At 44.0% G+C, this 22,354-nt stretch overlaps 2 protein-coding genes across 2 annotated transcripts in view; one reads left to right on the top strand and one right to left on the bottom strand.

The window, feature by feature from the left end:
• The window catches only part of LOC119721774 (RNA polymerase-associated protein CTR9 homolog), a 28,661-nt gene extending 13,245 nt beyond the window's left edge, over window positions 1-15,416 (bottom strand). The window contains exons 1-13 of the mRNA XM_038191736.1: window positions 15,267-15,416; window positions 11,391-11,489; window positions 10,158-10,397; window positions 9,152-9,269; window positions 8,428-8,517; window positions 5,395-5,651; window positions 5,119-5,226; window positions 4,466-4,585; window positions 4,140-4,346; window positions 3,036-3,164; window positions 2,091-2,274; window positions 1,438-1,526; window positions 45-230 (exon numbers count right to left, since the gene is read on the bottom strand). Coding sequence (XP_038047664.1) covers window positions 45-230; window positions 1,438-1,526; window positions 2,091-2,274; window positions 3,036-3,164; window positions 4,140-4,346; window positions 4,466-4,585; window positions 5,119-5,226; window positions 5,395-5,651; window positions 8,428-8,517; window positions 9,152-9,269; window positions 10,158-10,397; window positions 11,391-11,489; window positions 15,267-15,323 — 1,884 coding nt within the window. The 5' untranslated portion in view covers window positions 15,324-15,416. The remainder of the gene's footprint in view (window positions 1-44; window positions 231-1,437; window positions 1,527-2,090; window positions 2,275-3,035; window positions 3,165-4,139; window positions 4,347-4,465; window positions 4,586-5,118; window positions 5,227-5,394; window positions 5,652-8,427; window positions 8,518-9,151; window positions 9,270-10,157; window positions 10,398-11,390; window positions 11,490-15,266) is intronic.
• A 1,125-nt stretch (window positions 15,417-16,541) lies between these two features.
• LOC119721763 (microtubule-associated protein futsch-like) lies at window positions 16,542-21,433 on the top strand. Its single transcript, XM_038191726.1, has 2 exons — window positions 16,542-16,789; window positions 17,976-21,433. Exon 2 carries the CDS (start codon window positions 18,026-18,028, stop codon window positions 21,086-21,088), a length of 3,063 nt encoding a protein of 1,020 aa, XP_038047654.1. The 5' UTR covers window positions 16,542-16,789; window positions 17,976-18,025; the 3' UTR covers window positions 21,089-21,433.
• Window positions 21,434-22,354: the final 921 nt, after the last annotated feature.

Here is a 22,354-nt window from a genome sequence, read left to right as displayed (position 1 = left end):
CATCCACCCCCTCAAACCACCCAGTTGTACCCTTTCCCACCCACCTTCTCTTTGTCCCTTGTGGGTTGATACAGCGTCTGCAGCCACACGTTGCCCAGCGACAGCAAGGAGTAGGAGTCGTTCTGGGTGGCCGGCTGCTTCAGGATCCTCTCAAACTTCTTCTGGCCGGGCCCCCACTCCTGTTTGGCCAGATGGAGGTTGCCGATCAGGGACCAGGCATCAGGATGGTCCTAAAGAACAGAAAAGGAAAAAAAAATATTCAAATTCTTGTAATTATTAACCCTAACGTACCTGAATCCATCAAAATCCACAACCCTTTTTTGGAGGATTTCGGCAGATTCAGGATACCTCCATATTGGAAAAGTTGGGGGGTTTTGATGGATTCAGGACAGTAAGCCTAGCGGTACTGCAGGATTTTGATGGATTCAGGATACTTCCATATTGAGCTGTTCAGGGACTTTGATGGATTCAGGATCTCAACAGTTTAACCTTTGATATATGTTTGGTGTGTAGTAAACTGGTGGATTCTGATGGACTCACTGGTGGATTCTGATGGACTCAGGACACCAACATTTTTTTGCATGACAAAATTGGTGGATTTTCTAGTAAAAGTGCTCAAGGGGTTAGCGTTAAATAGTCATGGCAAACAAAAAGGTCAGTTATGGCAAAATTGTTTTAGTGTATATTGATCAACATGTGTCTCTTGATGTACTGAACTGCATCCGTGCATGTACCCAGCTGCAACCCTGCATGTAGCCAGGACATAGGATTTGAACCTGCAACCATTTGAACACGGTTCCAGTGTACTACCTACCGAGCTATCAAGCCCTATGTTTAAAGTTGCTAATTTTCCTATGGGATGTGGTCAGAACCTACGAAACTGCCAACATCGGGCTCGATTACTCAGTAAGTAATACATGATGGCGCCCCCCCCCCAAAAAAATATGGAACGGGGTAAATCCGCTAACCTGAGACTCAAACAACCTATACCAATGCATGGGGAATTCTGTTAAAAGAAAAATGATACCAAGATCGGTCCAGTAGTTTTTGTTCTAGAGCCTTTTTGTGAAACAAAGTTGGGAGTCATTTTGTCTCAATGAATTACTAAAGCGCACCTGCGAATTTGACTTTTAATTGGATAGAGGGATTAATTGTTATGTAATAACACCCACATGAAAGATTTGTGCTTCACAAAATAGGCTCTGCAGCAAAAACTACTGGACCGAATCGGGAGATCTTGGTGTCATGTTCTTAAAATTCTCCATCCATTGATACAGGTGGTTTGAGTCTCAAGGTAGTGGAAGTATGCTGTTCCGTATTTTATTAGGGGGGGGGGGGCCACCCTGTATAGTGTGCACTGGACACTGATACTGTATTGCAAAGATCGCAGGTTCGAATCCCCCGATTGTGGACGTTTTCAAGAGAGCTGGGATTTACCTGATTGATCTGCAGAGCTTCCTTGAACCAATCCGAGGCTTCATAGATCTGGCCCCGGTCACGTGCCATGCATCCAAGCCGAAGATAACCTGTGTAAAAAATACACAACATATCAAAAACTGAGCCATGAAAATTGTACCCCAAAATGGAAAAAACATTGCCACTGCCATCAAGCACGCTATGACTTAAGTTACGTGATAAACCTCTTATTCAGTAGCTACACTATAAATGTGGGGGAGTATGGCCTAGTGGTTAGGGTTCTTGACTCATGATCAGAGGTTCAGGGGTTCGAATTCAGCTGCTGGCCATATGTTGTGTCCTTGGGCAAGCTACTTCACCTCCACTTGCCTCTCTCCACCCAGGAGTATAAATGGGTACCGGCATTAGCTGGGGAGTAACCTGCAGTGGACTAGCATCCCATCCAGGGGGCATACCGCCGGTAGTAGTACATGTATTCACATTCTACTGTTGACCATATTTTATGCATTTTCAGTTTATTCGCTAAAGCTCTGTCACGGACATTACATAATGCTAGAATTGTCCACATTTCCAGATCTTTCCATCATTCATGCAGGTCAGTTGTTGACAGCCCCATCCTCAAGAAAAAAATTTACCCCTTAGCTCCCCCCCCCTTCCCCCTCCAAGTTACTTACAGTCCACATAGTTCGGATGTTCCCTGAGCACGTCCTTGTACAGTTTCTCGGCCTTGTCAAACTGGAACATGCTCTCGTAGAGACGGGCCAGGTTGTAGGAGACCGAGACCGAGATGGCACCGTAGTATGTCTCGTCGTGCTCGGCTTCCGACTTGGAATGGAGGAGGGAGGCTTCGTAGTAACGCTGAGAGAGAAAGGGATTCGTAAAGTTGAAGGGTTTTGAAATATCCATTGGACTGCTAGACTATCTAGTGCTAGTGCTCCATAGTCAAACTAAATGAATTATATAGTGCTTTTTACACAAGTAATGATGATGTTTCCAAGCTGCGGGCATGAAACTGGGAAGCCCATACCAGTTTTAAATCACAGTGCTATCCCCGGATCTTTTTGCAGGTTGTAACAAGCATGGAAAAAACATCATGACATTCCAATGGCTACCTGGATATCCAGAAAAATATCTGATTAATAAATGAAAAATGTAATGGAAAGGGAAACAAAGAAAACTAAGAATCTTTCTCAAAGACTAAAAGGATAAGCAAATAGATGAAGTTGTTCTCCCCTGTGTTTTTTTCAATTTCATTCCAAAATTCCCAAAAAAGAGATTTTTTTAAAAAAAAATTTTTTTCTAGCAATACAGAAGTTATTCATTTTTGAAGGAGACAGTTAGTTATGGAATATTCACGTACAATTTTGAATTTTTTGCAGCTGACACTATTTCAGGTGTATTCTTTTTTTGCGATATGGGTGCAAGCGCAATCAAAAATAAAAGCATATTTTCAGAGGGTTGAAAATGTAAAAACAACATAAATCGTAGCTTTTTTTCTGTCAAAGTAAAACAAACAAACTGACAATTTGTTAGGAGAAAAAAATTGAATATGTTGAAGAGCACGGGTAGAACTACTTCAATAACTCAAAAAAAAGAAGCAAATAGCGTCCTCTTCTGACCTTTGCGTCTTCTTGGTTTCCAAGACGGAAATGCAGAGCGCCGACGTTGTTGAGAATCTCCGGCGGCACGTCTGCCTGCACCTTCTCCTTGAGGATACGGGTGGCTGTTCCATAAGCTGCCAGTGCCCCCTGGAATTAATCAATGAACGGTTTAAAATGTTGGAGGGGTAGGATTATACAGAAATGTTAATCCAATTTTAACCCTAACCACCCCAACTCAATCAAAATTCATCCCCCCATTTTGGTGGATTTTGGGGGACTTGGTCCAGAAGGCCTGGCGTGACTAAACATTGATGGAGTATGATGGACTTGGGCCTAATGGCCTCAAGCAGTGCTACTGTACTGCTATTGTGATAAAAGCCATGTGTAGCAAGTCCATGAATGTCAACCAGTGCGTCAGTGGTGGATTCCATTATGTCATGTACAGTTTTGTATTGGACGCACAGTGATTGATGGATTTCGATGGATTTGTTACAGTTCCTAGTAAAAGACGCTAGGGAGTTAGGGTTAAAACACACTTTCCCTTTTTAAAAGCAACCCATTGAGTGCTAGGATACCACTGCATTGACAGCTGATAACATCCCAGGAAGTTGATTTATGGGCAATTCCACACAAAAGTGGACACGGCTGAAATGTTGAAATCAAATCTTCAGAACTACAAGTATCACAACCTTAAAGTGGTATCAATTAAAGGGGACATTTTGTTGGTCAAAACATTTCATATTTTCGCAAGTTCCTCATTCAAACATAGCCAAGTAAAGTGGTGAGAGCCCCTTTAATCAGAGTTGAAATATTGACCCTGAAAATTCTAGCCAAACCCTAGACCCTCAGACAAGAACCGCATGTTTGTCTAATAAAATCAATACAGTGAGTCTAGCCGGGCTCGCCACAGGGCATGGATAATCAATCATTCTATCAACAAGACCAGTCAGCAAAGTCAAGTAACGGCTGTTTGCAGTCGTCCGACCACTATACAACCCAAATTTGATAGACAGCAAATAGTTGAATGAATTTGAAACCCTTTTGTAACGTCTACTGCAAACTCCGGTAGGGAACCGTTCATGGATACTGCCGTACTAACAGGAAGGGTTAAGAAAACTTTACCTGTACGTCTGTGAGTTCTAGGATCTGAGCGAGCTCGATCCACGCTTCCACATCGTCGGGAAACTCATCAACGACTTTCTGGAGGTGACCTTTGGCCGTTTCTCTCTTGGTCTCGTCCAGGGAGGTGGCGTAGAGAGAGCCCAGGATCTTCATGGTCTCATAGTTGCCTGGCTGGGCCTTCAGGACCTTCTCAAAGCATTGGGCAGCCTGCGGATATTAGGGGGAGAAGGGGGAGGGCAAAATGGCAATAGTCATCACTCAATAAGTCACTCTGGCCAAGGCTTCTGAAATTTCGTTATTTGGAATGCAAGTGCTGAGGTACTCACGTTTTCGCTGTCGCCGCGGTGTATGTACATCTGTCCCAGGCCAAAGTGCGGCAGCACAAAGGCAGTGGATGCAAACTGGGTAGCCTGGTAGTAGTACTGAAAAGCCTGGTCATAATCGTTCTAAATGGAGGAAAAGACAGGTGAAGGATAACAAAGGCTATAATTCAGATTGGTGTCTAGTCTTGAATAGGGATACAAGTTCACGGTGCGTCCACACACTATATTTAACAATCTGGATGAAACAATTATTGAAGGTTTTTTTTCTTCAGATTGAACGTTTTTTTCTTTTGTTCCTACCATTCTCGCAGTCCAAAGACTGAATGTGATGGTTTACAATTTACAATTTACCAGAAATCATTTTAAAAGGACCATTTATACATATGTAATTATAGGTACATGTGTATAACAACACAGTCCTATTTATTTGTTACGCTCCAATTGGAGAAGGAACATGAGCTTCAAGCACAGCCAGATTAGTAAATCAAGAGGGGAAAATTATGGTAAAACATCAGGCATTTTCTTACCAGCCTGTATGGCTTCATGATCAGTGTCATGGAAGGCATGCAGGGCAAGATGCCGCACCCTGTACCCCCTACACCCACCCTGCCCCTCCCCCAGCAAACAGGTCTACATGAAGTAACAGCTTACTGTACCTGCACATGGAATGCCCTAGCCAGCTGGTAGCAGCTCTCAGCCTGTATGGCTTCATTGTCTGTGCCGTGGAAGGCGTGCAGGGCCAGATGCTGAACCTTGGTGTAATCCTGAGGAAGCAAAAACAAGATCAAAATATTTGACTTGTTCGATTAGACCTATGCTTGTTCAAACCGGTGTGTACCATCCACGGGGCTCCGGAAAGTGGTCCAAGAGCACCTTTTCTTGTGTGCACACGGAGACCACAGAGTGAGCCGCTGTTTTTTTTTTTATTTTACCTTTTTGAAGAAGAAATGGTTGGCCAGATGGTTGAGCACCATAGGGTTGCTGGAGTCGATCGTGTAGGCCTTGGACAGGAGTTGCACCCCGGTCCGGATGGAGTCGGCGGCCTTGCTGTTGATCTCCAGGATGGCCAGGCCCACGATGGCTCCGACGCACTTGGGGTCCAGCTCCAGGGCCCGCTCGAACGCCAGCCGGGCCTTCTCTGGCCGGTTCAGCTTATTGAAGCAGTGACCCATGCCTAGACGGACGGCCGCTGAAAAGTATAAGAGACGGACAGTTTGGGACAGTTTAAAACCCTGCAATGGAATAATAACCTCTGTCCGAAATTGAAAGCAAGTCTGCATTGAGTCAAACGTGTCAATCACCAGTGCTTGTGTGTCAAGTTAAGGTTTTTTTCAAATTCACACAGTTGTTCAAATGAACTGTGAGAAAGGTATTCCCTGCTACTTGTGATGAACTTGTGATCTGTCTTAATAATAATAATAATATCGGAGTCTTATATAGCGCACGTATCTACCAACTATTAGGTACTCAAGGCGCTGGAGATATGTCTATTATTAAAGAGAGATGAGTTTATGAGAAATATGAGACCCATTATGTAGCACCTTATAATGGTTTACAAGATGCTGCGGCGCATATTGCAGCCACTGCCAGAAACACAGGGGCAAACCCCTTCTCATAGCGATAAGTGTTACTGGGTTCTTTAACGTGCATTACACAACACACGGGACCTACGGATTTACGTCCCATCCGAAGGACCAAGCAATAATGGTAAAGTGCCTTGCTCAAGAGCACAAGCACCATGTTCCCACGGTCAGGATTCGAACCCATGTACCACGGCACACGAGTCGAACACCGTAACCATTGGACCACAGCACCCCAGACTTGACTCCAACTTTTCATGAGTGGACATCCATTAACCCTAACTCCCTAGGCATTTTTGCTGAGATGCAATCTCAATCCTGCAAAAACTGCCTCCATGTAAAAACTGCATACAGCCTCAATCCTCCAAAATCCTCTGTTATTTCTTGCATGTGGTCCTTGGAGGGCTGACCACTGCCTCAATCCTGCAAAATCCTCCAGCAATCACTGTCAATATGTTGAGACAGAGCCAGTGACAAAGTGGAGCAGTATGGAGGATTTCAAGTACATGTACACTGTATAATCTAGGCCTAAACAGGGGTTTTCCTTAGCGGTCGCCCGCTCGTCAAATGCGAGTGAAAACAGCGGCGGGCGAGTCAAAACCCTCCTCTCAGTAGTCCGACGGGCGAGTCAAAAAACTGTTTAAAAAAAATAAAAATAACAAAGTTTTCCCTACAGTATTTTTCAATCAATCAAAATAAAAAGTTAAGGGTGATACAACACATGAATACTTTTGCCACGCCGACCGAAATAAAAACATCGGTAGTTCGAATTCGTATCACTCCATGTATATTCGCAGTGCGCTGTGCATTGAATTCCCAACGACGAACATGAGGCGAATCAACGTGTATAATAAATATTACACATTGTGCACACATGCAGCGCACGTGATTTACTTGTCTGCAGTCCACACGGTACGGATGTACGTACGTTAACATCGTATTCGTATCATACAACGTGGTGAGGAGAAAACTTTCATGACAGTTTCACTGCCAGTGCCAAAACTTGTGCCCGAACGGATTCTTGGAATGATTTCTTGAACACTATCAAACGAATGTACCGAAAAGATGAGGACAATATGAGATTCGAGGGGCCTATTTTGAATGTAAAGACTAGTGAATGTAAAGTGGACCGTGCTCCGGAAAACGTTATGGATTGACGTGACCAGCGTAAGTTCGTGGGTCGCCCGCCCACAGCGCTTCTTGGCTAGGCACGCTGATTGCACCATTCTTCGCTAGAAATGCATGGCGCGCGCGAGAGATTTTTTTTGAAAATACTGGCCTTCTCACTCATTTTCAACTAAGTTAAAACAGTTCAGTTACTAACTTGGTAAACTCCCATTAATACCACGACTGTGTGCAATGATTTCTTGTTCCTCAAGATAACGCTTTTTTAGTTCGTGTTTTATCAAAACATGTCGGAAATAGAACACCTAAAGCCTTAAGTTCGGAACGAAGCACACTGCATAAATTTTGATTATAACTTCTCCCCCTATTTGATTCCTGTTAATTAAAGCCTTGCTCTATGTTAAAGCATGGACGATTAAAGAAACATTGACATCACTTAAAAAGGAACTACATGCAATATTATGTACATGATTAAGCTAATTGCCGATTGTATTCATATTGCATAATTTATTATCAAAAATGTTATCAAAAATGCTTATGGTGATTTGATTGAAAGTTACTATTAAAACATGTGGGCTAGTGAAAAAGGTTGCGGGCCAGTGAAAACTCTGGTTTACTGGCCCGGCCAGCCAGTAAAGGAAAAAGTTAAGGGAAACCCCTGCTAAATTTATGCTGGCTGAGCATAAACAACACAAGGTCCGGCCTAAGACCTTGATGCCATTAATTAAACAGGGTGATTCCTACAGGGTGGTAAAAAAAAAGTTTACAATTTTTCAGACGCAGATTTCTCAAAAGTGGGGAGACATGTTAAAATTGTTTTAAAATATTCCTTAACTACAGCATCTCCGTGGTATATGGTAAAAACAGCGCTGAAAATAAAGCCTAAATTAAGAAATGGTGATGGTCAAAAACCAGTTTGTCCACACGCAAGCCTATGAGATACGTTCAACACAATAGCACTGCGTGCAACAAGAACTGCAATAATGTTAATTAGGTCTACATGACTACCACAGACTTGGACAAACTCTTTTTGACCATTTTTCTGTAAATGGGCGCTATTTCTTAACTTTACCCTTATTTTCAACTCCATTTTCACCATATACATTGTGTACCACCAATATCTTGTAGTTTACGAATATCTTAAAAACAATTTCAACATGTCTCCCCAAATTTGAGAAATCTGTCTCTGAAAAAGTGTACACTTTTAGTTGGACCTCCCTGTAGTTTATGGAGTTAGGGTTCTTATGAACTGATTATTACCTGGGCAGCCTGGGTTGGTTCGGAGTGCCTTCTTGTAGAATGCCAGGGCACCGCGATAGTCTTTCTTGTTGAAGGATATGCAGGCTTTCCCTATAAACCAAGTCAAATAAGTCAGTACTTAAACATTACTGTGATGTTGGTAGGTTTTATAAGAGGCCATAAATCTTTCTTCCTAGTGAGACTTACATCCTAACGAAAAAAAGCAAAAGGCTAATGGCCTGTTATCAACTTACAAATGTTGAATGCCTCGGACTAAATGTAAGTCAAAAGAGATTATGATTTCGATGCAAGAAGCGCAGACAACAATTTAAGTCATTTTATGCAAGTCCAACATTACAAATTCCTGCTTTTGTTTTTAATCATTGGCTGAATAAATCAATCTTAATCTTAACTGGTGAGAAAGTGATGCAGTAGTTTCCAAAAGAGGGTTTTGGAGATGCCCTCCCCACACCCTATAACATGTTCCCACAAATTTTTTGGTATCCATCATTAAAAAAAAAAATCATCCAAATCACATTTTAACAAACATTAAAGTGGATACCCAATCTTCTTTGATGAAGAATTAAGAAAAACAGTGCCATGAAAAGGCGTGAATGCGAATTTAACTGCTTGAAGCGCCCTCTATGTGTTTGAAAAAGCATCTCTGTTCGTGAGCACCGCCCGCACTTGCAAATAATGCATCTTGCTATTTTAGCTCTGCTAAATCTGCAGCAATGCAGCTTACCCAGTAACGCAGGGATGTTGTTCTGCGATTGGTTGAGGACGAAGTTGAACTGGGCGTCGGCCTGGTCCATCTTGTCGCCCTCCAGCAGGCAGAAACAGGCTCTACCAAGCAAGTGGTTCTGAGCAAAGAAAAATTATTCCAGACATAATCCTCCTATTAAAAACCCTGCAACTGTCTATAGACCTTTGGGGAATTTTGTTAGCTACATTTTGATATCCCGTTTACTACCAAACCGTAAATCGTCCAAGATTGACAACGGCTTGTGAAAAATGATGAAGTCGGCACTCTCGGACCCAAGAATTTGTGACGACTTACGCGAATGCCGACTTACATGAATTGAATCATGGAGGCAAAAATACATGTAGATTGAATGGCCTATACACATCTGGATCTCTATCAATACTACAAACATATCTCCCATGATTATGAGATCACATAGGATTCATTGCACCAATTCAAAGGCTTCGGTTTACCCTGGTTTATTTCTTCATCCATGGTTGATTCCAGCGAATTTATCCTCAATGTTTATCATCACATACATGCATGGGTATTGATCACACAAAAAAACTGATCACATTGGGACCGAAAGTAACACGCCGAAGCTTAGGCGAAATGGCGACTTATAAAGGCCAACTTAGAGATAAACATTTCAATGGAACTGCATTAGAGACGATCGGGACTTTTGTCAGATGGCTGATTTAAGCGATATGACGAGTTATACAATGTCGACTTAGCCGGAGTTTACTGTATTATTTTCTGCTTCCTGTGCGTAGGGTTTCTTATATGATCATAAGCATCACTGTAATAAATCGCCAACTAGGAGCCAATCAAAGAGCAGTCTGAAGTGAATTAAGACTCCTGTGAAGTCCGAAGATTGCCATCTTCAGCGAGCCTCCCATCCTCCTTAACTTGTGGACGATCTCCTACTCTGACTAATACAGCAAGGCCGCCCACTACAGTAAACCTGGCATCACCAGCTCAAAAGCGAGTGAAACGAAAGCCTCACCTGGTCGTACATGATGATCTTGTCGGCCATGGTGTACAGCAACGTGGCCTGGGTGAACAGGTCCTTCTTGGAGTCCTTGTTCTTCTCCTTGCGCGCCTGCTGGACGTAGTATGCCGCCAGTGTGTCCAAGGCCGTCATCTGGTCCTTCTCGTTGCCCCCGTAGTCCAGGTTGGCGTCCGACTGCCAGGAGGCGAAGATCTTGATGAAGTCGTCCACCTGGTTCTGCTTGTAGTACTCCAGCTAAGGGAAACAGGTCATGTTTAACGTAAAGGGGTATAGGATTATAAGAATTTATTTCAAAAAGTAACCCACCAAATTAACATCAAAAAGCTGACTTGGATTTACCCTAAACTCCCTAGGCAGTTTTGCTAGGATGCAATCGCAATCCTGCAAAATTTGCCAACTGCCTCCAAAATTGCATGAGCCTCAATCCTGGAAAATCCTCCGTTATTTCTTGCATGTGGTCCTTGGAGGGGTGACCACTGCCTCAATCCTGCACAATCCTCCAGCAATCACTGTCAATATGTTGAGGCAGAGCCAGTGACATCCTGGAGCAGTGCGGAGGATTTCAAATATAATCTAGGCCTAAATGTATTTTTTTGAAAAGTGTAATATCCACTGTCTGAGCTGAAACCTCAGTAGTGCTATTATTGGAAACGAACAAAATTCACGAAAGGCAAACGATCCTACGTGTATATGCCTGAAAGGCAAACAATCCTATATGCCTTTAAGACCTCTTTTTTAACCCTAACCGCCCTGAATCCTCCAAAATCCTTTTTGCAAATTGGAGGAATTTTCAGGATTGAGGTTACATGGCAAAAGTGCGTTGCTGATTTCGGAGTACGCACTGTGTCAAGGTCTTGGGCCGGACTTTGTGTTGTTTATGCTCAGCCGTGCACAAATTTAGTCCTTGATTATACTTGAAATCCTCCGCACTGCTCCAAGATGTCACTGCCTCTGCCTCAGCCTATTGACAGACATAGCCGGAGGATTTTGCAGGATTCAGGCAGTGGTCACCCCTCCATGGACCATATTCAAGAAATAACGGAGGAATTTGCAGGATTGAGGATATATGCTATTTTTCCATGAGCCCAATTGGAGGATTTTGCAGGATTGAGGCTACATCCTAGCAAAAAGGCCTAGGGAGTTAGGGTTAACATACAGCCTAAAATCCTCCAAACTTCTCCAAGACAGTCTGGTTGAATTTGTAGAGGACTGAGAAGGGTATCTTACCCCGAGGGCCAGCCATGTGTGTAGCGGGGCATTCTCCTGCTTCAGGATACTCAGTACCTCTTCCCCCTCTGGTAGCTGGTCCAAATCCAACTCAATCACCTACAGAACAAAAACATGTCAAATGCAGGCATGAGCTTTACTGGAGAGAATGTTGCAAACTGACCATGTTGCAACCTGGAGAGAATGCTGCAACCTACGGAACAAAAACACGTCAAAGGCAGGCATGAGCTTTACTGGAGAGAATGTTGCAAACTGACCATGTTGCAACCTGGAGAGAAAGGTTGCAACCTACGGAACAAAAACACGTCAAATGCAGGCATGAGCTTTACTGGAGAGAATGTTGCAACCTGACCATGTTGCAACCTGGAGAGAATGTTGCAACCTACGGAACAAAAACACGTCAAATGCAGGCATGAGCTTCACTGGAGAGAATGTTGCAACCTGACGCCACTTCAGTGGTTGTGTACAAAGTCTATGGAGAGTCAAGACAATTTTGTTAAGTATTTCCTAACAAAATTGGAAATGTTTCTCAGTCCCAGATTCATGTCTTATCATCATATTTGCAATGACTGACCTTCTCTGAGATGATACATGAAGAAAAAGTGGCATCAGGTTGCAACATTTTTTCCCTTTACTTTTAATACAGGCTTTACTTGTCAAGTGTAATTTTAAGTTATTATTTATTTTTTTTTAAATAATTTTGGCAATTGTGTAGTTATGGGCCCCTCTTTCGTTTTTGTCCTTTGAGTGTTTTTATCATTACAAAAAGACTTCTGCAACCTTAAGCAGTCTTCTTTTATTTCTAATGACCTTACTTTTTTTTTCATTTTGAACTGTATCTTTGGGTAAAAAAATGGGATTTTCTTATCCATTTTTTCTGTTGATGCCATGCGAATCAGCACGGTTTTTCTGCATTCAAGGTGCATCACCACTGTAATATTTTGTGTTGCGTTTTGTCATCTTCATCGTGGTTTTAGAGCAAAGTTTACACACACACAAAAAATCACAACCGTGCCCTCTATACACATCATTCCAATGGGTTGTAAGTATCACTAGGGGTGAGTGTAATAAGTTTGTGAATAAAAGCCCATCCTATCCAGTTTCAGTTTGTTCTGCTCTTTCTCTTTTTTTTTAGTTTGTCTTAAGCCCCATAAATGTGGCCTATTTACTGGACTGCCTCCGTAAACATAGGCCACACATCCACATGTACAAAAAAGTGTCGCACTTTGCCAAATTTTGATTTTCACATTTAGGCTTACTTTGTAGGTTTGTTTTGCTTTAGAAGCATTCTCACCCTCTTTAAAGGCTAATCAGAAAGTGCTGCCTTTTTCAGATGTCTAATATTTGTGAAATTTCATGTTGAAATTTTGATACGCAAACGTGTGCAAATGTATCTGGAAATTTCACGAAAAATGGACATCTGAAAAAGGCAGCACTTTCTGATTAGCCTATAAAGAGGGTGAGTATGCTTCTAAAGCAAAAAAAACCTACAAAGTAAGCCTAAATGTGAAAATCAAAGTTTGGCAAAGTGCGACACGTTTTTGTACATGTGGATGTGTGGCCTATGTTTACGGAGGCAGTCCAGTAAATAGGCCACATTTATGGGGCTTGTTTGTCTTTAGCTTATGGACCTATTTGATGATGATGATGTCGTACAAATCACAAGTGCACAAGTAAATGCACCATTTTCTTGACCAATCGGGTTAAAATGGATCAAAATATCGACAATGACGACCAAACAAAACATGAAAATGAAGATGGCGATCACGCCGGAGAGACTGCTGCATCCTGACGCCATTTTTGTCATCATACATTATCTTAATAAAACGGGTCCTACTAAAGCGCGTCAACAAGCGTCAACAAGCCTCAACAAGCCTCAACGGTCGTCAACGAGCGTCAACAAATTTTGTATAGGCTTTTGAACATTAAAAACAGCTTTATATTGTAGAAAAAGCATTAAAGAACATCTTCTGAATATCAATTAAAGTTAAAATTATTCTAAAACTTGTTTTTTTTACGCGAAATGTACGACGAATTTGTCGATAATTTGGCCGCCATCTTGTTTATGTGTAGCTAGCCGTACTACGCATGCGTGAAGTGTACAGAGCCATACTACGCATGCGCGAAGTCTACAGCGCCATCCAAACAAGATGGCGGCCAACTTTTATCGACAAATTCATCGTACATTTCGCGTTCAAAAAACCAAGTTTTAAAATAATTTTAACTTTAATTGATATGCAGAAGATGTTCTTTATTGCTTTTTCTACCATATAAAGCTGTTTTTAATGTTCAAAAGCCTATACAAAATTTGTTGACGCTCGTTGACGACCATTGAGGCTTGTTGACGCTTGTTGACGCTTGTTGACGCGCTTTAGTAGGACCGAATAAAACTAGACAATCATTGCAAAAATGTTGAAAAGACATGAATCTGGGACTGAAAAACATTTCCAATTTTGTTAGAAAATACTTTGAAAATGCATTTGACCCTTCACAGACGTCATTGACTTTGTGAATAGAAATTAGAATTCCGAGACTTTGTACACCTGTACACAATCAACATAATCAAAGAAGAGGCGCACATGCTGGGTACTACATTCTTTCCAAAAAGGGCTTGGAACGAAGCAAAAGTGGGCTCCTTTACTAAAGGAGCCCACTTTTGCTTTTTCAGGTTGTCCGCCCGCTACCCTGGTTTCTGTCCCGGTTTCTGGCCCGATTGGGGTAGAAGTGAACTAAAGCGAAGCAGGTCGTTTCGTACCCAAGTCGTTTCGTACCCAAGTCGTTTCGTACCCAGTCAATTATGATGCACAAAGGAGATTAAGCCAGTCATGCAAACACGGAAAATACATACACAGACAAGCTAGATCAAATCGGTGAATTAACTTGCAAAAATGTTCTTTCTCCATCGGTGTTTTCTTGGCATTTTTACGATGTCTTTCTCAGCATTTTTACGATGTCGAATCCGACCAGTTGACAGAGCGCTGAGCACGTGCCTGCGCCTGCATAGCCATGCTAGCGCTATCGATCGCATAGCTGTGCACAGACTAGTTACCGCATTTCATCATTGGCCCCTGCGCGGCGCGGCGGGAACCAGTCGTCGCCGCATTGCGCTTATTACGCACGTGATTATAGACATCGAATTGCGAAGTACATGTAGTTGAATCGCGCAGTGAATTTGTAAAAATAACGGAGTTTTCTTTTGAAAAAAACAGCGAATGTAAGTAAGAAAACAATAAATACAAGCATTTTTTGATGCAAAAGGGTTGTTGAGAGGTACTTTGTAAAGACAGACAAGACATAAGATTTTTATTTTTATTTATTCAATCATTTTTTATTTATTTTTTTTGGAATTGCCGATACAATTTTTATGGTCGCAGCCTAAAAATAGGGTCGGTCGGGTAACCGGAAGCAGAACTATTCTTTTTTTTTTGGCCTAATTATAAAAAGTACAATTCGAAAAACTGAAAAGCAACCAAAGAAAATCACGTAGAAGACAAACATGAATCCTGTGTGCGAAACGACCTGGGTACGAAACGACCTGGGTACGAAACAACCTGGGTACGAAACGACTTGGGTACGAAACGACCGACATTCAACTAAAGGCTTTAGTTCACTTCTACCCCAATCGGGCCAGAAACCGGGACAGAAACCAGGGTAGCGGGCGGACAACCTGAAAAAGTAGCCAGGCACGGCCTAACGAGAAACGTCATTATTTATTGTCCGGAAATTGGGCAAATGTCAGTGTTTTGTTTTTGGACGAATTTCATTAATTAAAACCAAATTCAGGAGTCAGAGAATAATAAGGTAGCAGCACTTCTTGTATCCCGGCTCTAAATTACTTCTTTACATGGCTCAGTTAAAAGCAGAAATGGTACAAACCTCGTCCGTATCACGGAGGGGGATCTCCACAAATCGATTCATCCCCGCGGCCGCCATCTTTGCAGTGCTGGTGAAGCGTGCAATCTATCGAGGTCAAGAGAGGGCAGCATCACAGTTACAAAGGAGCCTGCCACTTATTATGTCATAGTACTAGACAAGTGTCGTAAGGGGGGGGGGGGGGGGGGGGGGGTTGACAAGGGGGGGTGCCACCCCCCTCCCAGCGGAGGCCCGTGCCCCCCCCCCCCCCCCCGGTGCTTCCCCATTTGAAATCTTGAACTGCACACAAACATTAACCTGGCTTCAGAACCTTCAGAAATGTATACTGTATGAAAACGCCTGGAGGGGCTTTCTAAACATGCAGTTTACATTGCCCCCTTCAATTTGGTGCACGCACCATTATGTGCCCCCACAGCAGCTTTACCTTCAAGTACGCCGCTGAGGCTGAGCCAAAGAAAGAAACGCAACTTAGTTTAAAAAGTAGCTTTCAAGATAGTTTTTCTTGTGATACACAAAACTGCCTGAAACCTCACAGGCAGTTGATCCCTGTAGTCACGCCTCAGTGACTCCCATTGAGAAGCGTTAATTGCTGAAAACAATCAACAGGGTCTCCTACTCCTGAATTCATTTACGTTTCAGTATGTTTTACAATAAAGTTGCGGGTTTCCCCCTGCCCTTTTTTTTTTTGCTTGAATAAAATACCTCCTACAACCATAGAGCTTTATGTTGTAACCATCGTCGGGATTTGAGTCTCTTGCCGACGTCGACTGTTGGAATACGCTTCTCCGACAAGTCTTAAAGTGGCAGACGGCTGCGTATTTCTCGGTTGTCCTATAAAACTTCATAATTCGGCTTAAACATCAACTACACGTTCAAAATAAAAAATCAACTATACCTTCTAAATAAAAATATCAACATATTTTTTTTTTAAGTTGAACTATAAGACATTGACTGGAGCGGGTTTTGAACCTGCGACCTCCGGGATGCCTTTCTGCGCTCAGCTCTACCAACTACACCCTAAGCTAGGAGAGAGAGACTGGCTGTCCAATGATTGAACGGGCCCACTTTTAATTATAGTGAATTAAAAAAGAAATTTCAAAGTGAAATTTTGCACACACAAGATCGTACTACGAGAAAGAGTACACACATCTTAGCCTCAGTGGTAATCATCGGAGGTCATCTTGAGGATGATGACGTCATTGGGTATCTGCGTATCGATCCGAACTCCCAGATCAGTCGATAAAATCTTCCTCCTACAATACCCCGCGATCGATTAGGTAGCCCACCGTCGTACCGCAACGCCCCAACACGGGTATGTGTTACTAATAAATACTTCACTACTTTGTGGTGTTTTATATTTAGAACCGGGGCCATCGTGTTTAAACGTAGAATGATATGGAGAAAATGTTGTAGACGTGTTGCCTCTCTAGCTCTGGAAATGTTGTTCGCACAACTTTTGGTGAGCGAATTGCCACACGGACTTAACGATGCGTTTCCAAGCCTGTATTTCAACTAAGATCATCATGGTGAGTTGTCTATAATCGCATTTAGTATTGCACATAGGTTATGTTCAATCCTGACAAGCTTTCGCAGCTGTAACATGTCTGATCGAGACTTTATTGGTACATGTACAAGTTTTGTGTTTGTACGAATTTGTAAAATTGGCGAACTTCACCAGGACAAAAATCAGCACAGGGGTTTCTCAGATAGGCCTATCAACCAACCACGTCATCAAGTCAAGTGACAATCTATTTTTCAAATGAACTGTGAAAAACAAAGAAAATTTCTTGTCGATTACTTATTAGACCAAGTTAAAAAAGAAGAAGCAGTTTTTCGTCCCCGCCCGCTTCCTTTTTCCCTGGCCGCCTCCCTTTTATTTTTACCTTTCTACTTTTTCCCAATCATACTTTTGCAATAAATTTAAATTAGTCTTTTCATGCTTCCAGCAATAATTGTAGCTATATATCTTGAGAAAGTCCAGCTGCAATGCTCATGTGGAATTCGACATGTAGAGATGGAGGTCAATCTACTTCGTAGCCGGCGGTCGAAAAATGGCGGAGGCCGTGATAAATGGCCGCCGAACAGCCACGGAAATCATCATTTTTTAATGTTTTTTTTCAGTCTGTAAAGTTCTGTTTCAAGTCGACTATTTCTGCTTCGTGAATGATTGCTGCATGGCATGAAGTAGGTTTAATCTCATCTGGGTCTGGATGTTATAGGGGGAAAGGACCATTTTAGAGGAGACCAAATTTCACGGCCTCCGCCATATTTCGACCGCTGCGCTGGCTACAAAGTAGATTGACTGAGCTCTAAATGTCGAATTCCCGTTGAGCTTCGGAGCTGGAGTTTCTCAAGCTACTATGCCAATTTATATAATATTACGGTGGAAAGGGTGACGGCTCCCCTGGACAGAAAAGAGTCGAGAAAATTAATGCAAGAATCCATTTCGAGAAATCAGCTATCTTGGAAAATTGCCGGTGTGGGGTAAGGAACTTGCCCTGTTCTTTGACATTTTGCCTTTTTGTATTAAGTGTCATCTCTTCAAAACGATAACGAGCCCTCCCTTTTGGGGGGGGGGGGTAATAATTATTATGCATGTAAGGTGCATGCAAAAAAATGTTTCGGGGACACTATATCGGTATTTACTGTGTGCAGATTTTTCTTGAAGATTTTTTTTCAACCCAACTTGTGTTTTTTTGTCTTCGTCTTCAGGCATCTGAATCCCATATTCTACTCTGAAGACCGACCCGTTCACGGCACCGATGGGGAAGGTAGACTACTCCAAAGCCGTGTCTTTCTCCTACAATCCCAGCGCCGGAAGCACAGCCGACGACGAGGAAGATGAAGACTTGGTCAAGGAGAGAGAGCGCCGAGAGGAGTCGCTACGGAGAGCCGCCATAAAGGCCGCCGAGGACCGGCGGAAGAGAGCCGCCAGAGGTCGAGGCAGGGGTCGAGGGAGGGGGCGAGGAGGAAGCCAGGGGAGCCGTCCACCTCCTCCCAGGCAGCAGCAGGCACAGCCCTTAGAGAGCATCGAAGAACTGCGCGAGACACCAGCAGTCAGTGAGAGGATGACCTCAGCAGCAAGCGTGGTTCCGTCAGCCAGGGGTCGAGGCAGGGGTCGGGGCAGAGGGAGGGGCAGGGGCAGAATCGAACGCCCTCCCACCGTGCAGTCGACTAGGCCCATCACGTCGCAGTCGAATCGATCCGTCACATCGCAGTCGAACCGGCCGGTGACGTCCCAGTCGAACCGGCCGGAGACATCGCAGCGTCCAGGAACAACTAAGTCTGTCCGGCCGGTCACCCCACAGAGAGAGGAAAGGCCGCCCAGCGTCAAACCGGAAAAGCCCAAAGAAGAAGAAAAACCAAAGGAGAAGGAACCCGAGAAAGAAAAAACAGAGGAGGAACAAAAACCAGCAGAACCAGCAGAACCCAAGAAACAGTTGAAGTTCACAACTGCGGTGAAGGTCCGGATGTTCATGAAGTCCTTCTTCAAGAAGAAACAAGAACAAGCTGCTCCGGAACCAGAGCCTGAAAAGAAGGAAGAGGAGGACAATAAAGAGGAAGAGCCGAAAGCCGAGGACAAACCGGCAGAAGAGGTGGATGAGCAACCGGCAGTAGCGGCAAAAGAGGAAGAAAAGGAAGATGAAAAAGAAGAACAGAAAGAAGAAGAACCAAAAGTTGAGGAAACGAAAGAGGAGGAAAACGAAGACGCCAATAAGTCTCCATCACCCACGAAAGATGAAGAGGTGAAACAACCGGAACCAGAGGAGAAGACTCCGACGCCGGAACCAGAACCAGAACCAGAACCAGAACCAGAACCAAAAGCGTCATCCCCGGCCCAAAACAAAGAAGAAGAAGAGGATGGAGCGGCTGCAACAGCAAGACCTGAGAGTGTCAAGGAAGAGCCAAAAGAAGAACCAAAAGAAGAGCCGAAGGAAGAAGAAAAAGAAGAGAAACCTGAGCCAGAGAAAGAGCCGGAATTGACCGAGGAGGAGAAGGAGAAGGCGCGGAACGTGCTGGGAACTTTATTCGGCCGCCGTGCCCCGGCGGTACAGGTTCCCTCCGAGTCCATGCGAGCTTCTCGTGTCAGTCTCCGGAGCAACTCCACCGTCGATGAAGAGGAGAAACCCAAAAAGGGCTTCTTCGGGAAGCTCTTCGGGAAGAAGAAACCCAATGACGACGCGGCTATGAGGGCGTCCCGGGTGAGCCTGATGAGCAATAGTAGCCCGAGAGAGGCCAGCAGCAGCATGAGCAAGAGCGTGATTTCCGTCAAACAGGCCGAGGAAACTGGGGCTGCTCCGCCAGAGAAAAAGGAAACAGTGACCCCTCCTAAGGCGAAGAGTCCCACGCCCTCACCTCCAGAGGAAACCCCGAGAAAGGAGCCGCAACAGGCCGCTAAACCGGACCCAGACACCGGCTCGAACCGACCGGTGATTATCATCAACGCGAGTGCCAATGACGGGTCACTGCAGCGGTCCATTGTTCAGGCTCTCACAGGGAAACCTCTCCCGGAAACCGAGGAACAGCATCCACAGCCGCCACAGCAGCAGCAGCAACAGCAGCAGCAACAGCAGCAGCCGGCGGTACCGCAACCTCCCGCATTTCCTCCAAACACGGCATATACCGGTCTTTCCCCGCAGATGGTGCCCTATCCCATGTTCCAGCCACCACCGTTTTACGGTCCGCCCAACCCGTATTTTTACCCGCAAATGCCGCCCGCGTACGGCGGTTATCCACCGTATACAATGCCCATGTCCATGCCACCAGTAAATAACCCGGTGATTCCCTACCAGCAAAATCCAACCTTCCAGCAACCAGCACCGCCTCATCAGCAGCCGGCACCGCCTCAGCAGCCAGTAATCCAACCAACCAATCAGAATGCGTATCCGCAAAATTATAACAATCAGCCAATAGCCAGCCAGAACGTGCGCGCTCACGCGGTCCAACCGCAACCGGTGGGCCAATCATCGCTCGGCATTGTTGAAAAACTTGACGCTGCTCTCAAAGAGGAAAGACGGCGCCCGCCAGTGTCAGAGAATTTATTCGACGACTCAGACTCGGACGATAACTTTTACAACACAGAGCAAAGGAAGATAAGGAGGAGAAAACGTACTGGGAAAGAGCAAAAGAGGCTGGAAAGGGAGAGAAAATTACTGGAGGAAGAAGAGAGGGAGAAAGAAGAGGAAGCAAGACGGAAAGCCAAGCCCAAAACACCGGTACCAGAGGTGGACCTGGCCGGTTTGCTTTCGCTGATAGAGACCGGTGAAGAACCGCCGGAGCCGGTGGAAAACGAACCGGCCGGAGCCGGTGATGAATCGCGACCGGAGAGTAGAACCAGTGTGTCTGATCGGGGAACAGTAACCCCCAACGCGGGTAATGGCGATGACGACGAACTCAACCGCTTATTAGCTCAACTCGGAGGCGCCCCCAGCACCTCACCCAAAGACAATCCTCGCAAGAGTGCTAAAAAGCGGAAAAAATCCGCCGCGAAACCGGAACCAGATTTGGCCAGGGAAAGCACACTCCTTGCCTTGCTGAAAGACGAACAAAGGCAGCAGCAGAACAACTCTGCCGGTAAAAATCGCCGGAGATCCATTGCCGGTTTTGCGAGTCCGACGAGACTGGACACCGACAAGCGGAACTCGGTGCCGAATTTGGGCCTGCAGCCCATGGGCAGACCGGGCGAGGTGGCCGGGTTGCCTCGTCCACTTGGACAACCCTCGGACGTGAATGGGAATCCCGTTCCGGTGAACACTAGGTCTGCGGAGAGGCTGCTCCACGAGGCTCAGAAACAGTTGATGTCCCTCAAACAATCGCTGCACTGACCAACGGGAAATGATTGGTAACCAGACTCAAAACGCGAGTATGAAATGCGATATGTCATTGGTCAATATTGTGCGTGGATGGGGCCGGCATAATATGCAAATAGAAATCGCGAGATGTGATGATTGGTTGGATTGTTTACGACTCATGTCGAATGCTTTACGTCATTGGTCAGTGGTGTGTGTGTGCCGCGGCCGCCATATAGGGAAATTAAGTGGCAAAAAAGGTGGTGTGCTATTGACTGGAACTACTTCAAAATGAACGATTATTTCATAATTAAGCTGTGTGTTGAGCAGGCTTATGGGAGTACAGGGTGAGTAAAAAAAACCCCGAAACCCAAAAATGTCGGGACCATTGTGTTAGGGAAGTTCTGCATGTAGCACTTTCAAAATCTAGGATATGAAAGCCCAATTCATAAGCTTTCTTTTAGTACTAGAATCATTCAAATCACTTCTGTACTTTTCAAGTTACGGAATTTTAAACACAACCACCGTTTTTAGGTTCTGTCCACCGATCACAAAATAGGTGTGCGTTCTTTCAGCAAAACGAAAACAATTCACACACATCCCTATGTGATTTCTTTTCGTTTTGCTGAAAGAACACTGAACTTTTCTGTGATCCGTGGACAGAACCTTAAAACGGTGGTTGTGTTTAAAATTCTGTAACTTGTAAAGTACATGAGTGATTTGAATGATCCCTGTACTAAAAGGAAGCTTATGAATTGGGCTTTCATATCCTAGAATTCGAAAATGCTACATGCAGAACTTCCCTAAAACAATGGTCCCATCATTTGGGTTTCGTTGTTTTTTTACTCACCCTGTACACGGTGACCAAACAAACGCAACCCTGAAACATTTGCTTTTATTATGTTTTGAATATATCAGATTAAGTTGAGAGCTTTTTCTTTACAAATACTGAAAAATCATGAAAACAGCACATTGGGTTGTTGAAAATTTTTTAAATAAGTCATTTTTCATTCTTTCCAAAGGTGCTTCAAACAGTGAAACATGTTACTGTAAGCGCACTGCGCAATTGTCTTTCATTTGTGCAATTTCTTTGATATTTTGACATATTTATGATGCTGAAAAGGTTTAAGATAGAACTAAAAAGAATTAGATACCTGTTCAGGTGGAAAATAAAAGGTATTTCCATCAAATTCATTTGGACTCTTGTCATATTATGTGCCGTGTTGTTTGTAAGGATTAGGACACAATGCGCTACATGCATTTCATGCACAAATAGTTACTGTGTAAACCAGTAACTGAGGT

The sequence above is a fragment of the Patiria miniata genome, unplaced genomic scaffold (assembly GCF_015706575.1).
Source record: "Patiria miniata isolate m_02_andy unplaced genomic scaffold, ASM1570657v1 HiC_scaffold_1, whole genome shotgun sequence".
NCBI classification, from domain to species: Eukaryota; Metazoa; Echinodermata; class Asteroidea; order Valvatida; family Asterinidae; genus Patiria; species Patiria miniata.
The sequence above is the reverse complement of the archived record's forward strand: the minus strand, read 5'-3'. Positions and strand labels throughout refer to the sequence as shown.